We start from the raw sequence: 18,000 nt of genomic DNA on the forward strand, positions 1-18,000 counted from the left end.
ACAGGCCAGCTCTACGGCAAGGAGGGAAAAACCTCCTGGAAATAAATTTCTGTTGAAGACAACACTGAATAGTATTATATTTACAATGCAAAGGGGGAACGAATGTAGTAGGTTTTAATTTGCTTGAAAGACTAGCTTCCCTGAATTGTCTAAAAGCAAAGTTCTAATAAGTGTAGTGAGACCAGAGTAAATCACAGTTTTCTGTGTGTTCATATAATCAAAGAACTCCAATCTAATGTTGATAGTTTATGTTTAGTTGGCTAAATTAAACAGACAATTTTTTCTAAATTGCTTTATAATATTTTTTTCCTTGGTGGCTTTGTTTCATCTGTTAAATTTAAAAGTTTTGTTTTTAAAAAGACATTGTCTACGTTTTTTAAAAAAGAAGAAATATAGATGCTCAACTCTTGGTGAGACCAGTAGGACGGTAATGTTTATGGTAGTCTTGGTTCCATAGTGGGAGAATTATATGACTCAGTCCTAAGCATTGAAAGGCAAAAAGGGAAGAGGATCCAAGGAAGGATGGGAGACACCCTCCTAATAAGAATAAACTATTCTGATGGATACTTTAGTGGAGCGTGTGACCAGACCATTGAATTGATGCCTTACATCTGAAAGCTTCAATAGTTTTGTTGTTTTAATGTTCCTGTAGTGTCTTCCAGTTCTGTATGAACCCACTTAGGTTTTCTTTTATTCTTCATTTTTGTCATCCTCTAGCTCTCTCCAAAGAACAAAAGTTTCAGGATTTCAGGTCAATACTATCTCTAATTGAATGATTTAGCATGTGATGGTGATAGACTCTGCTAACTCTTCATCTGAAAATCCATGATTTTCTCTTGAAAATTTAAGCAATGTAACTTTAAATTGACTTCCAATTCACAGTGTTTCATTTGGTAATGTGCGTGCCTAAAATTTGATTAATGTAATAAATACAAAAAATAGCTCACTTAGAGGAACAGCACTGGTTACTGTCATTGAAGTAGTCATCACCATTTATTTGCTGAAGAGAAACTTAGGTGAACACAGCCTAAAATGTTTTGGACTGCTGCTGCGTTTAGGACCTTTATGAAATGAGATAACAAACTGCAACTAAGTGTGCTTCTTTTTCTCAGTTAATAAAATATGAAGTGACTGTCCCCTTTCCACCTCCAGGGAAAAATAATCCAAATGTTTTGTTTCTGATTACACTTCTTAGAAATCATAGCAGTAGAAGCTGGAATTAGCCTATTAAACAACACGTTCCTGCTCCACTACTATAGAATTATTAAGGAAATGCTTTGAATACTGAATATTGAAATTATTTGATTTAGATTTAGATGTTCAAACATGCTGTGCTTTTCTAATTCTGCTTAGAATTGATTGGAAGTTTCCCAATGACATTAATGAAGAGAATAGAAGGTCATTAAAAGTCATCTTGTAGTCTTGTTGATCCCCTATGTCACTGCTAATCCTTTTAGCAGATGTATTTCTTCTAGTATTTAACATCTGATTGAATGGTTGGTCATTTCTCCTGCACAGAAATAAACAATGATTTAACTTCCTATTGAAGTTTAAGAAGTCAAATACGGTTTTAGGATTTGTTTTGTTTGGTTTTTTTTTTAAGCTTAAAACCTTAACAAAAGGTGGTGAAAGGAAATTTTATATTAAAAATACAAAGGAAGTCTTATCAGCTGATAAATAAATGATCATAAATAAATGATAAATATTTGCTGTTTTGTTAAATCTAATATTACTTTAAAAAACATCTATTTAAAACACTGAAAATTAATCTGATATTCACACAGAATCACAAATTCTTAAGGGTTGGAAGGGACTTTGAGAAAGAATCTAGTCCAACTCACCTGGCAGAGCAGGCTACCTAGAGTAGATCACACAGGATCTTGTCCAGGTGAGTTTTTAATGTCCCCATAGAAAGACAAACCAACCTATCTGGACAGCCTGTTCCAGTGCTCCCTCACCCTCACAGTGAAGAAATTTTTCTATATGTTTCTTTGGAACCTCTTATGTTCTAGCCCTTGTTCTATCATTGGATATCACTGAGAAGAGCCTGGCTCCATCCTCCTGACAACCGCCCTTAACATTCTTGTAAACATTAATAAGATAACCCGTCAGTCTCCTCCAAGCTAAAGAGCCCTAGCTCCCTCAGCGTCCACCCTCTCTTGAGCAGCTCCCTGTCCTTCTTGAACTGAGGGGCCCAGAACTGGACACAATATTTCAGATACAGTCTCACAAGGGCAAAGTAGAGGGTGAGGAGAACCTCCCCCGACCTCAACCTACTGCCCACAGCCCTTCTAATCCACCCCAGGATGCCACTGGCCTTCCTGGCCATGAGGGCACATTGCTGGCTCATGCTCATCCTGCTGCCCACCAGCAGCCCCAGGTCCCTTTCCCCTGCACTACTCTAACAGTTCATTCCCCAACCTGTACTGGTACATGGGGTTCATCTTTCCCAGATGCAACACTCTACACTTGCCCTTGTTGAATTTCATTAGATTTCTCCCTGCCCAACCCACCAGCCTGTCCAGGTCTCGTTGACTGGCAGCACAGCCTTCTGGTGTGTCAGCCACTCCCACCAGTTTAGTATCATCAGCAAACTTGCTGACAGTGCCCTCTGTTCCCTCATCAAGGTCATTAATGGATTGAACAATACCAGTCCCAGCACTGACCCCTGAGGGACTCCACTAGACATGGGCCTCCACCTAGACCCTGGCCCGTTGATCACAACTCTCTGCCTTCTTCCCTTCAAGTAATTAACAATCCACCTCACTACCTGATCATCCAGCCCACACTTTCTCAGTTTTGCTGCCAGGATGCTGTGGGAAATGGTGTCAAATGCTATACTGAAATCAAGATAAACCACATCCACTGCACTACCACCATATATTCACCTGGTTACGTCACTTTCAAAGAAGGCAACTTCCATGTTTTTAATTGGGACCTAAATCCAAGTCTGTTTCCACTGGAAAGAAGTCAAAGACCAAGAAAAGTCAGATAAAAAATTATGGCTTTGTTATTTATATTTCAGGAAAAAAAGTGTAGCAGGTTCACAATGGAACTTACATGTCACATAGAAAACAGTAACTTGCTTTTGTTAGGTATCTGATTTTATTTTTTAGTTATACATAGCTTTTCTATACACAACCTCTTCATTGTTTCTTGCAGTTCTTACAAATTTGGTCATTTTAGTTTGTAGCAAAAGCAAAAAGAAAATTACTTAGGAGATAAAGCCAAATTTATTAATTTTTTTAACTAATTTCTGATAGAAATTGGGCCATTATGCGTTGCCTTTTCTTTTTTCTTCAATACTTGCAATTAAAATATTTTTGCTCCCTTGACTTACTTGATGGATCACAGGGAGCAATTCGTCTGACTAGTCAGCAGGAATTTGCTTTAGAGAGGGTTGCACTGCTCAGCAGGGTGCCCTGGATGTGTTGAGTACATTTCATTTGCACAGATAGAGGAATTTTGGCAAGCTCTGTTATTCATTAATGAATGATGCTCTTCTCTTTGGCCTGTAATATTCAGGGGTACAGAATGAGAGCTGTGGAGAAGTTAAATTTACATTTGATTCTTGAACAAAATTGTCTCCCTTTTTTCTCTCACATTCTGTTCTCCTGCAGGTCAGAGATAGACTATAAAGACTAGTTAGAAACGTGAAACTGACAACTTCTTACCTGTTGCCAACATGGTGAACAGAAAGAGCAGCCCTCTTTTGTGTGTTTTAGCAGGGAGTATCAGAAGTATTTGGTTAGAGGGAAGTACTTGTGGTACCATTAATGAGACTGAAGACTAAATGAAGAAGCTGAAGTGTTAAAAGTCATGAAAGCCAGGTTTTTCATCTTTTTTTTTCTTTTTAGTTAGACTAGAAAGATCCATCTACTGTTGCCCAAAACTAGTGTTGGATTACAATGATGATCTATTTCTAGCTTTGATAGTAGCATAGATGCACTCCAGCAGTTTCAGATACATGCTATAAATGGCTCATAGTGAAAAATGATGGTAAAATTGAGGCAACAAGTTCTCTCACAAAGTTTCTGCAACCAATTGACACTTCCTGAGCTCCTAGTTAGTGATATAAGCAAGAGTCAAGCCTCAAATTAATCCTGAGGGGTGTGCAGGCTATGAAGTTTAAAGAATTCCCCTAACCTTGAGTTAATTTTTCTAAGCAAGGACATCATGCCCGATCTGGGGATATGAAAGGCTGCGAAAAGCTGTCTGTAACAGCTGAAGTTGGGTACACTTGAATTTGTAGTGTATTTAATTCTGTTCTTTTCAAACTGCTGCTTTGGTTTGAGAAGCATCATAATTACTTCTGGATTTTGGTGCTGAGATTTAATATGAACTGCTCTGACCCCTGTTCCCAATCCCCCAAAGGAAGAATATATCTGGAAAGGTGTTCCAGGCAAGGTTGTTGAGGTTACTCAGGAACCAATTACATACTAGCCTGAGGGAAACAAATTAAAGAAAAAGGTGCAAGATTCTGTCAAATAGTCCATATGTATTCTCTAAAAATATCTTAGGCTTGCACCTTATTGGTTCATTAAAAAAATAATAACATAAAAGCACCTAGCAGCACAGCTGTAATGAAATATTCATTAATACTTCCATTGTAAATCACTTCTAGAGAAACTTATATAATTGAAAGATTTTTAATTTGTTCCTCAGTGGTGGTAGAATAGTAATCCCATTGATTTAAATGCATAGCTACTGCAGTGCATAGGGCAGTGAAAGTCCCCAACGTGCTACTATACAGATTATCCATGTAAACGTCACATATCGAGGCTCAGTGTCTGCAAAACCATCCATTAATTCAAAAGCCTTAAATGTGTTCAAGAGCAGTCATTAAATTTCAGAAGCAGACATGTGATGCAGCATTAGAATTAAAACAGGGTTTCTTTTCTGTGACAGAAAAGGAGGGGTAATATCATTGTTTCACATGCTGTTTCACCTTCTTCCCGTTTAATTAGTTGCTGCTTTTGCTTAATTTTAAAGACATCAAATTACTCGTCCAAATTGTTACTTTGTCTGGAAAAGCTTGTTTCCTGTATAGAAGCCTTTATCTATTAAATGATTTGGTGGTGCATACTTTACCAGATAATTACCGTCATCTTAAAGCTGTCACAGAATTGTGCACCTGCATCTAAGAATTCTATTAAAAATAAGTAAACACAGACCCTCTCCTGAATTGATGCTGCATCAAAGGACTGCACAGGTATTTTGATAGGATCATTAAGTCCCTCTGTATTCTGAAATAAGATGAATGCTCTAATTGACTCCTGTTTGCAGTAGCTATCTCGATGTGTTTCTTTAACTGGGCATCACAAGAGTTACATACAAGTCTCTGCTTCTGTATGAACACTTGTTAACCATGTTGTTTGGTGATTAAAGTAAGCTAATGAAAGTCTCATTTACTGCTAAATGGAGCAGTCTTGTTCTCTTCTTCGACCATTCTACAGCTTCAGTTTTATTCTTTCTCTGGAATAAGTATTAAAAAATGCTCAGCTATACATTGGTCATATCAGTTCATTGAAAACTAATCCTACCTGTATATATATAAATATTACATGTAGATAGATATACATGTAATATATACATATATTTTGGCCATAGACAAAAATGACTGAAAGCTGTAAAAACATCTCATCCAATTCACTGAGTTTAATGGTTGCTGGTGCTGTTACAAGAAACTATATAGGTCTAATTCTCTTCCTCCATAATAAGTGTAAGATAAATCTGGCTACTTTGAAGACATATTATATTGAGGGCTTTCTTTTTAGTATGATGTATTATTTTTTTGATGGAGTTTGGACAAAGTGCACTCCAGTTTGCACTAAAAAGGTGCAAGAAAGTTAATATTTGCTACTATAAAAGTTTTTTACCAAAATCTATTAAAACTTATTGGACAATGATTTCAGATATAGCTTAAGGAAATGAAGCTATGTCAAGCCATTTTTTAGGATTTCAGAGTTCAAGGGAATCTGGTTGATGCCCATAGTCATACAGTTTAGTTTTAGATAGTCATGTGAGGAGCAGGAAGTTGGACTCAATGATCCTTATAGGGTCCTATCCTGCTTGGGATAGTCTATGATCTCAACCTGAGTTGTTTTTACTAAGAAAAAAATAATCAATGTATAAATATAAAATCATAGAATCATAGGATGGTAGGGTTGGAAGGGACCTTTAGAGATCATCCAGTCCAACCCCCCTGCAGAAGCAGGTTCACCTAGGATCAGGTCACATAGGCATATGTCCAGGTGGGTCTTGAAGAACTCCAATGAAGGAGACACCACAACCCCTCTGGGCAACCTGTTAGCATTTTCATATACATATTCTAGAGAAATATTTTATATTCTTGGAAATTCTCAGCAATGCTCACTAAAGCAGAAATAGCAAAAATACTTCAAGAGATAAATAATAGCATCATCACAATCATCACTTTTTGAAGCGTTGACAAAGAGAATAATCTAGAATTAGTCATGCCTCTTACATATACATGTGCTTGGAAGAAATAGCAGTTTAGGAAACAGGCTCAAGAATTTAATGATGCACTTTGAAATAATAGATTGTATCAAGAAAAAAATGGAAAAATGTCAAATGATCTAAGATCCTTTTTCTCCAGACAGCTTTCCAGCCACTCTGCCCTAAGACTATAACATTACATGGGGTTGTGGCCCAAGTGCAGGACCTGACACTTTGCTTTGTTGAACTTCATACAGTTGGACTCAGTCCACTGGTCCAGCTTATCCAGGTCCCTCTGTAGACTTTTCCTGCCCTCAGGCAAATCAGCACGCCCACCCAGCTTGTTTTCTGCAAATTTACTGAGGATGTATTTGATCCCGTCCTCCAGATCATTGATAAACAGAATAGGTCCCAACACTGAGCCCTGGCGAACAACACTGGTGACTGACCACCAACTAGATTTAACTACATCCAGTCTCTGGGCCCAGCCATCCAGCCAGTTTTGTACACATCACAGAGTAGGTCCATCCAAGCCATGGGCAGCCAATTTCTCCAGGAGGATGCTGCAGGAGACTGTGTTGAAGGCTTTACTAAAGTCCAGGAAGAGCACATGCACAGCCTTTCCCTCATCCACTAAGGGGGTCATCTTGCCATAGAAGGAGATTAAATTAGTCAAAGAGGACTTGCCTTTCAAAAAGTCATGTTGGCTGGACCTAGTTATCCTCTATGTGCAGCATAATAGTAGTGAGGTTAATCTGCTTCATAAACTTCACCAGTACCAAGGTCATGCTGACAGGTCTGTAGTTGCCCAAATCCACCTTCTGACTGCAAAAATGATTTAACCCAGCTTCAGCCTGCCTGAAGCCTGTGCTTAGCAGAAGAGCAAAATGTCACCATAAAGTGTCACTGTGGCTTCTTGCAAGGTGCATCCCTAGCAGAAATTGCAAATTAAATTACCAGGGAGGATTCAGAACACTTCCTTCTGAGGACATGACATTTTTCTTACAGATATTTAGAATCAATGACAGTTTAAAAAAAAACCCCAAAATATCTGAGTTTTTCAAGCTGTACAAATTGCAAGTCACAAGAAGATGAAAAAATTGACAGTCCCAACCGACTGTGATCTTTTGCCTTCCTTCCCTTGTTCCTAGGGGACACTTAATTATAGAAACATGTTTTATTAGGTCTCTCACTTGATGGAGGACTTTCTAGAGTCATTCTGATTTTGGGAAGACTTCTTGTTCTTGGCCTCATAGTGTGTTGTTATCTAATTGTTTCAAAAACAACAGAGCACTTGCCTATATTGTCCTTTGTAGGTCAATGATTGATAATAAGATACAGAATCAGACTCTCATCCAGGTTAACATTACATACCTGTCCCAGGTGGGTAGTGATTATATGTTGTTACAACCTGATTCTTGTTCAGTGTTCTGTCAAAAATGAGGTTTTTGTGTTCAATCCATTTCTTAATGGACAGGTGTTACAAACAAATTGGCATTAATGGGCAACATTGCTGGAGGTTTCAGCAGAAAGTGAATGGTGTGAAATGAACCAGAGGATAAAAGCTGTGATTGCAGAGATGATCTCTAAGAAAACTTTTTTTTTTTTTTAATGCTTTGGAGGAATGATGTAGAGAGCAGCAGCTGTCTAGCAGACAGAAGAATTGAAGGTCAGCCAGCTCAGTATACTGGGTCAGACCAAAGGACCATCTAGCCCAATAGTTTGTTTCCAGCAGGTGCTCTCAAGAGAAAAGCAGAGGAAATATGTGAAATAATTTCTAGGTTACATTTTCTGCATCTGCAGTGATTTCTGGCATAGGGGCTTCCTGAACAAGAGTTTATTTTATAGATAAATACATTCTTTCTTTATTTTTGTTCTACTGTCTTTTACTTCTAATCAATATCCTAGCTTCTTATATGAAAAGGGCGAGCCACTGTTTTCTAGTCTTTCTCTGTTATTTTTTTACATACCTTTGGCATATAATTCCCTCAACTACTTCTTTTCCAGACTTAATTTTCTACATAAAAATTGTCCCATTCCTTTCAAAATCTCCCACAACAAGAAGATCTTATTTGTGAGTTTTAATCATCAATTCATATCTCATTACAATATGAGGAAAGTTAATATTGTCTTTCCTCGTATGTATTTCTATACATTTATCTCCTATATTTTTATCAGTCCTTTGATGTCTCAGACATTCAGTATATGAGCTTATTCTGTAGCTGTTTACAGTTTGATTTTCTTTTTATGATTCGATGTTACTTGTGAGTAGTAAACTTGGTCAGTCTGGTGTTCAGTGTCTTGTCCAGATCAGCGGCACATTTAAGTGCCTCTCCATAGTGAAAACTGATCCTTAACTGCTGTGTTTTGCTTGCAATATTTTAGCTAACTTTTTTTTTTTTTCTTGGTGAGGAATTTACCTTATTTCACAGCAAATAAGTGAAGAACCTTTTGTGAAGGACAAACGATTTTTGGAACCAAAGTACACCTTAGCAATTGCTTCTCTCAATTAACAGGTTTGGACAATTCTAAAAGATTTTTGAGGCATGACCTCTCTTTACAAAAGTTGTATTGACTTGTTTCTTCCCCAGTTTGTTATTTTTATACATTTGTTTTGAAGGGAATACATCAAAGGATCTGTCTCAGTGTTAATAGATTATCGGGCAAACTGAAGAAAATGAACTGTTGTTCCTATGATAGTATTTTGTTTCTGTGCAATGGTCTTAGGGCCAAAAATATCCCCTTTTTTGTCATTAAGAAGATAAAGAGGGGTCAGTCCAACTTTATTCTCTAACATAAACCGGTTAGCATAATATAGCTTGCTAACAATCAGACATTTGAAACTTGGACTAGTTTGACCTCTTCCCTGCTCCTGATAATTAATGTTCAGAACACGTGATAGTGTTTCTGCTGGAATGACTAGTCCAGAACTGCAGGGGAAAAAAAAATTACTCTTTCTAGTGTCTTTTTCAAATATAAAAACTTTGAAAATTGTCTCAAGATGTCACATTTTCTTTAAGAATCTACATCATTTGTAACAGTTCAGCATTTAGGCAGGAACATTTCTATACTGTAGTATCATAACTTTGTGGTTAAAGCTAAGTGGTTTTGGCCTTTTTTATTCCCCTTCAATTCATGAATCTAATTAATAGTTGCAATATAGATTTTCTAAAATCCTGATCTTTATTTATATTGAAATATGTTTTCTTTACATTGGTATCATACTAAAGCTTTTGGTTGAAGTGTAAGGGACCAAATGTAAAAAATTGCCAGTGACACACTCAAGAATTTTTTGCTTCCACATGCTCTTAAGTCGCCTACAATATTACAGAAGAATGTTCAACAGCCTGCTAAATGAAGTGCAGCTAATAGTTCACAAGAAAAAGACAGATTTTTATGTTTAAATTGTCTAGATGTTTTCTGTCTCTTGAGAGTTGAGAGAACGGGAACAATTCTAAAATATGCATCAGACTTTTCACTATCATATTAATAAATTTATGCTAAGCTTTGGAGACACCTTAGCCTTTTGTGGCTAATTCTATGAAATAGAATTATTCTATGAACTTGATTATGAAATATTCACACTGCAACAACACCAGGAGATCTCAATCAAATGAAAGCTGGATTATTCTGGGGGCTGCAAGTACTCTAAATGAAATTCCTTTCCCCAAAGACATTGCAGTTGAAAATAGTCTTTAGTGTTACCAACTCTGGCAATTTCATTACAAATTTTTCATTTACTGGAAAAGTGTCTCTCAATCACTAACTCTCAGTTGTCCTGTTAGAATGTGAAACTCAGTACTTTGATTTATTTAGAGAAGTATATAGAAAGATCAGCCCTTGCTGACTGTAAGAAGGAGCTTTGGGGGATAAAAAGGACCCTAAATCCTTATGATCAAAAAATAGAACAATTCCCAGAATGCTCATTATTCTGAGTAAGTTTTATGGCTTTTGAACAGCTAGGCATAGCAGAGCTGAAGTTGGGTCATTCTGTGGTTTATTTGCTTTAGTAAGTACTACTCAGTGCATATCTACAGCTGATGTAAAAAGAGCCAACTTTCAACTACCTTCTCTACTGGAAAGCTTTCCGTACAACATGAGACAAATAATTTTGTTTCAAAGAGAGCACAAATGTCTAAGTATGACCTAAGTATCTGTTTCTGTGAATCCTTCTAAAGCTGAATCTCTGTAAATAGTATTGTTACCTTTACAAAAGCATGAAGTGCTCAGCTGTCATGGTGATGCAGAGATACAAATGCCAACAAAAACTCTTCAATTTATCATTTTTATGTATTCTATAAAAAACTTCTAACTCATTCTATTGTTTATTTAATTAGCATTCTTTTCATAGGATCACAGAATCATAGAACGATGGGGGTTGGAAGGGACCTCTAAAGATCATTTAGTCCAACCCTGTTGCTAAAACTGGTTCGCCTAGTTCAGGTCACTCAGGAACACATCCAGGCAGGTTTTGAAAACCGCCAGTGAAGAAGACTGCACAACCTCCCTGGCCAGTCTGTGCCAGGGCTCCCTCATCCTCACAGGAAATTAGTTTTTCCTTAAGTGCAACTTTTTGTGTTCCAGCTTCTTTCCAGTACCCCTAGTCCTATCACTGGACACTACAGAAAAATGTGTTACTTTTAAATACTTGTAAGTTTTAATTAGGTCATGCCTCAATCTTCTCTGCTCTAGGCTAAACAGCCCCAGTTCCTGCAGCCTTTCCTCATAAGGAAGATGCTTCAGTCCCCTGATCATCCAGTTCTCGCTCCAAAAGTTCCCTGTCCCTCTTGAGCTAGGGAGCTCAGAGCTGGACACAGGACTCCAGATGAGGCCTCAGAAGGGCAGAGTAGAGGGGAAACAGAACCCCCTTCAGCCTACTGGCCACACTCTTCTTGATGCATCCCAGGATGCCATTGGCCTTCTTGGCCACGAGGGCACACTGATGTCTCATATTTAGTTTATTATCAGTTTGGACTCCCAGGTCTCTCTCTGCAGAGCTGTTCTCCAGCAGGTCAATCTCCAGCCTGTACTGGTGCATGGGATTGTTTCTCCCCAGATGCAGGACTCTGCACTTTTCCTTATTGAACCTCATGAGGTTCCTCTCTGCCCAACTCTCACACCAGTTGAGATCCTGCTGAATGGCAGCACAGCCTTCTGGGGAATCAGCCAGTCCTCCCAGTTTGGTGTCATCAGTGAACACTCTCTTCCCCCCCCCTTTTTTTTTTAAGCTCATAATCATTCTTATAAGTCTCAGGTGGTACACTGAGCAGTGGTTTCCAGAATTTTTTAATCTCTTTCTTATTTAATTGATTTTTTGCCTGTAAATACTATTTTGAAATTGTTTGCAAACAAGACCAGATACCAGATTTTTTTTACATTTTTGGGCATACTTGTGTTCTTATTGATACAATGATGTAAACTTCTGGATATTATTTCATAAGGAACAAACTGTATATTCTACAAGTGTATATCCACCAACTCTTGTAGTTACCACAGTTTTGTGAATGTTTTAGTACTAGTGGTTCAATGACACCTTTTTAAATTTCCTAAATATTTTCTTTTGTCATTATTTGTTACTAGTGCCTTCATGCACTACTTAGGTGCAGTATGTAATGTTCTACATATATGAGCAGGCTGAAGTCTGTATGTAAGCTCTAGGCTAGGTTTGAGTAGACTTTTTTATCAGTAGCTATATATCCAGGCTATGTATGTTAACTTAATTTGCATTTGCATATATTTGATTTAAGGTTGTTTTCTATGCCTTAGTTACATGAAATTAGTAGAATGTAAAATTTCTTATTTTCACTATTCTGGGATCTGGACATCCTTTACTGCTAATATAGTATCAGCAATTGTAGTGGAAGCATTTGAAGAAAAACTTCAAGCGGAAATTTCAAAATTCATCTTTCCATATATGGATAGTGATAACACAGAAATCAAAATTTAAAATTTATTACTAAATAACATTACAGATAAAAGTCCCACTACACAAATCAGAAATCAGTACTCTCTAATATAGTCTTTACATTACAATAGTATCTGTATCACTTTCTCTGATGATTTTTTGAGGCCTGTAAGAGTTGCACAGACCGAATGAATTTAAGCCAAACAAGTATTTTATGAATTTACAGAAAATTCAGGACATTTATAAGCAAAAACACTTTCCATTTTATTGTCAGTTAGAAATACTAACAAAATTATAAATATCTTTAATGCTAAGGTAATACTGAAATTGTCACAAGCATAATACCAAGATAGCAAGTGTTCCTTTCTACTTGAGCGCTTCTTTTTATTTCTCCACTAAATCTTGTGTTTCTTGAATAGCTTTATTGCTATGATGATTCACTTCTGAGACAAGCAGAGGTAGAGATGCATATTCATGCTGTTTTCACTGTATTGCCTGATAAACCACACTTACCAATTCTCATTTATTCTGTACAGGCTCCATCATCACCTTCTTCGCCTGTAGCTAATGAACCAAAATACGAGAAGCGCTGGCTAGACACCTTATCAGTTCCCCTATCAATGGCTCGAATCTCCAGGTACAAGGCCGGAACAGATAAATTAAGGTTTGTGATCTAAAAGTGGAAGCACTGTGTTAGCTGCCTGTACCTAGTATTTTGCTGCAAAGTGTTTGCTTTATAAGAATTCTTTGAACAGGGATATGAAAATCTTCTTATTCACAACTGTGCAGTCCATCTTTTTTGGAGATTAATGGCATGCATGGCAATTACCAAAGATGAAGTAAAAAAAGGACAATAAATATAGCTCCTGCAAATATGTTTCTATAATCTATTTTATCTTGAGAATTCAGTTAGCATTAGCAATTAATACCCAAAGTTAAGCCTGGCATTACTTGAATTAATTGTTCAGGTACTGCATTTCAATCCATGTCTCTAATAGAATACTTTTGTATTCCCAAAGTCTAATATTGTCGTATAACTCCTTTTTCTTCGCAAATGATAACATAGTGCACAATCATCATGACTATGCTGAGTATCACTGTCATATAGTAAATCATTTTAATTAAATATTTTGGTACAAAATATGAATATTTTGTACATGGTACATGGTACAAAATATTGTATTTTTTATCACAGAATCTTTTTTGCACATGGTACAAAATATTGTATTTTTTATCATAGAATCTTTTTTGCAACCCAGAGACTCAAGTAATCATTCATAAAGCAACCACGGAATAGGATGTCAGAGGTGATTTTCCTGAACTTGAGCAAAGATGAAAGCAAAAGTGAAGTTTAATAAAGCTTCAATAAATAATGTGCTTGAGAAGGGTTTAACACATCACAGCATGCATCAGCTTTTTTCTGCAAGCCATTCTGTGTGGTCAAACTTCCTCAAATCCACCAGTAGTTGAGAACTAAGTGGTCCAGTTCTCCATATTTATGAGAACAGTTCATTCACTGTTGTTATTTACCATTTTGGTTGTTGTGAAGCATCGACTATACAGGTCACCTGCCCCCAGAAAGTACCAGAAATTCATGTGTATATCTTTCTTGATCTGTGCAAGATTTGTTACCTGTTACCTGAAACTAACCTGAAAACCATTATTTTTCGAGTAGAGTATCTACTCTACTTTTAACTTAGAGCAGTTAGCTCCTTTCCCAGACTTTGTATTAAAGCATCAAATGTGAATATTAATAAATTGTCCAGAAAAGTTTCAGGTTCTTTGCCAGTCTTTCTCTGAACTCTGACTTCCATTTTGTTTAGTCTCTCATCACTACCTCCACCACTTACTTTCTTCCTACTTCAGCTAACCAGTTCATGCGATCCAACCCTTCCCAATCTACCACAGACCTCCAAACATTCAAGGCTTAGAGGATCTTCTGTGAATTAAGTATGACTTTATATGTACAGTCAAACATCAACTTATCATCAGTGTTCTTAAATTTAGAGGACAAGTGGAAGATAAAACTTATAGGCCTCTGAGTTCAGTTATCACCCAGATAGTCTGAGGCAGTTTCACTCCTATTCTGTGCACTTTGTGCATTAGATGAAGCAATTCCAAGGGATACCAGTTCCCACAGCAGTTGCACGTGCATGTTGAGAATTCTTTGAAGTAAAACACCTTCTGATGTTGCACTGGATCTGACTGAGATCGAGTTTATTTTCTTCATAGTAGCCCAAACGATTCTGTGGTTTGGCTTATGACTAAAACGAGGTCAATAAGACACCAATGTTTTGGCTGTTGCTGAGCAATGCTTTCACATTGTCAAAGCTTTCTCTTTTTCCTGCTCTGCTCCCAATCAACTAGTAGGCCAGTGGGCTGGGGGTGGGCCAGAAGCTGGGCGAAGACACAACTCAGGCAGCTGACCAGCATTGACCATGCTGTATTCCATGTATATGAGTATTCCATGCTGTGTAATGTCATGCCCAGCAGTTAAAAAAAAAGAGAACAGGGAGTTTTGGGGGAACTAGAGAACCCACTAAACAACCCATCAGCTGCTCCACCTGCAGTAGGTAATGAACTAGCCATCACTTACAGGCTGGCTCAGGGTCATTCTGCTTTTGGGGGATGGTGAGTAGTTACTTTTGCATCACTTACTCTGTTGTGGATTGTTTTTTGGAGTTTTTTCCTCTTCCCTTTGCCTATTAATCTATCTTTATTTCAACCATGAGTTTTATTGCTCTTCCTGTTCTGACTGCTGTCCTTCTGGAGAGGGATGGGGAAGTGAGTGGCAGCGTGTGTGCTTAGCTGCTGGCCAAGGGTCTACCTATCCCAGATACATTTTTCTTCTAAGGACTGAGAAGCTTAGTGCTTTCAGTTCCAATCTTGGAGACATGTATTCTCTTAGGGTGCATCTCACTACCATATATGTTTAGTATACACAGCACTCCTTTGTTACTGGTCTTTTTTTCTTGACTTTTTGTTGTAAGCACTCTAAAAGAAGATGAAATTGTTCCATAAAACCTATCACCATCCCATGATACTTTAGTTCTCCTACATGCTCCTTGCTTGTTTTAGTAAACAAACAAGAATACCTATATACACATTAGAGTACCACCTTGAGATTAACTGCTGATGAGGTGTTTCCCATGTTCCCACTAAAGGTGTTTATTTTTGCCTGAGGGATACGTGTTCTCCTTTGAAATACATATACATATACTTCCTATTATCCCAGTTGTATTCTTTCTTTTACATTTCCCTATGTTCATATAAGCATAAATTACAACATTTGTCTTAGTAATTGCTCTCTAAAATCAAACATCTGCTTTGCATGAAATAAAACCCACAAGCAATTACAAGTATAAATGGTGACATCAGTCTCGATAACAATCCTCCTTTCAACCATACCTACTCATCTCCACTCCTTTTCACGTTTCAGCCATCACCCTAAAGTAATTTGAATGGGTCTATGACAAGTCCTCTAAATATATCATGGATCCTGCTGACTAATTTGTTAATTTTGCCATTTTCTGAATATTTACTTGGAGATTTTCTGCTTGTGTTGGTAGATAACATGGCTGCTTTTTCAGGATTAAGTGAGACCATGACTCCTTATGTCATCCTTGTAACTTTTTATCTCCCTCATATTCTTTCTCATAACTATGTTTTATTGCAATGCTTCATTATATGTTATCCTGTAAGTTATAGCTCAGCTGGTGTTCAGAATGTACTCTGGCATCAGCACAGCCATATTACTTTTTAAGACTGTCTTATTGAATTATTGAAACTCTTCCATAGCATCACATACACAGCTCTGTGCCTTCTCTTCACCTAGATAGAGTGTGTGCGAAAGGCCTGTTCCTCTCTTTACCTGAATTAAATTCAGAGAGGTCTGTATCATTCCTTCCATCAAATTTACTTACATCCCTTTGGCTTTTGACATTTACTTCTAATTATCCAAGACATTATGTCTTGGGAAAGGATATTGAAGCCTGTAGGATTATTTTGCTGTCTGTCCACTCACAGCTAACACTGTGATCTTGTATGGCATGTCAACATCTTGCTCAATTTTTTTACCATTTTTCAATGGAGTTGTCTGTTAGACTATAAGATACTTTTAATGTGGTTTAGATCAGATATAGTCTAATGTAATTACAGTAGTCTGTGTTACTTTGCCTGTGGTTAAACTATGCAGTTTAAATTCCTCGTTTGAGTTTTCCAGTAACCTTGACAACAAAGGGCATACTTTTAGCTCGTGTGTTATGGGGTAGTGAGGAGCACCTGTTTTTGTTTGTTATTCTTTTTTCATTGTAAGAGACAGAAGTTACCTTTGCTTTTTCTGTTGCACTTGATTTTTCATTTTATTTTTCTCAGGACATCTTTTGTGACTTAATGATACAAGAGTATAATTTTTGTGTGTTTTAGATGTTGTCAGGACCATAGCTATATTAACAGAAACAAGAGAGATTCAGATAGATTTTTTTTTTCCCCTACGCATGAAGAGGAATGGATAAAACACTGCAGAGTGGGACTGTGAAGTACGTTTGTCCATACCACAAAACCAAAGCAAAAACCCCCACAGAATAATTTAAAGGAAATAAAAGAAATGTATTAGATAGCCTTCTGTGTCTTAATGCAGGATCTTTCCGGTTCTATCTTCAGAAGGTATGAACATGGAAGAAAAGCGTTGTATTAACAACCAAAATCACATTTCATTAGTGTATTTCGTATTCTTGACGTTATTGGAGTCTATCTGAATATTTCTATGCAGCATGATGATTAGTCTTTTTGATTACTTATTATTTCAATAACTTTTTTATTCAGTTGTCTCTATAATGTACTGCATTCTACAGGTCTCATGACCCATCAAAGTAATTTTTCTCCGTAAGAGGTAGTGTGTTCAGTGAGAACTCTTGTTCTCATGAATACTCTTTAATTGCTAGCTCGTAATGGAAACATTTTTGTCCTATTGAGTATATTGTTGGTCACTAGATGTGATCTAAGTTTAACAGAAATAAGGAGATCAGTAAGTCTTTCTCATGCAAGGGAATTTGTAGTTCATGACCTAGTTTGGGGTGTTTTTAAGATAGAAAAGTAAAGAGAGCTAGTCTTGCAGAAGTTGGAGAAGTTTCATTGTTCCTATGGAACGTTTAAATCCTTATTGGGAGAAATTTGTGGGTAAGTATTTTCACTCCTTACAGAAGATACTGAAATTACTGTATAATCATTTTATTTTGCCTTAAGTGAAGGTACAATAGCTATAACCTCTTGAACATTATGAGTTTGAAGATTGAAAAAAAAAATTGCTTGTTTGGAAGATGGAAATTAAATTGAAGAAATGAGTGGAAGTAATTCAGCCAAATAGCTATGAGCCTATGTAGCTATGATCCAATTACAGAATAACTTAATTAGATTTATGTGTTAGTTTCTACTCTTTGTATTCTGACCGTTGCAATTACTACAGAGGAATTTTTTAGAAATTTATTTTGGGTTTTTTTTTCCTATCTCTGTGTTTTTGAAAAATAATATTTTTCGAGGATTCTATTTTCCCTTTTAATATTTCAATAATTTAACAAAATGCCTTAAATTAGATAAGTAAATTGGAAATTAAGAAATGGAATAAACAATATTGAGAA

General features: G+C 36.9%; 1 protein-coding gene across 1 annotated transcript in view; it reads left to right on the top strand.

The window, feature by feature from the left end:
* Positions 1–18,000, top strand: part of SNTG2 (syntrophin gamma 2) — a 254,428-nt gene that overhangs the window by 171,855 nt on the left and 64,573 nt on the right. The window contains exon 9 of the mRNA XM_061990346.1: positions 12,901–13,028. Within this exon, the coding sequence (XP_061846330.1) occupies positions 12,901–13,028 (128 nt within the window). The remainder of the gene's footprint in view (positions 1–12,900; positions 13,029–18,000) is intronic.

The sequence above is a fragment of the Colius striatus genome, chromosome 2, assembly GCF_028858725.1.
Source record: "Colius striatus isolate bColStr4 chromosome 2, bColStr4.1.hap1, whole genome shotgun sequence".
In the NCBI taxonomy this organism is placed as follows: Eukaryota; Metazoa; Chordata; class Aves; order Coliiformes; family Coliidae; genus Colius; species Colius striatus.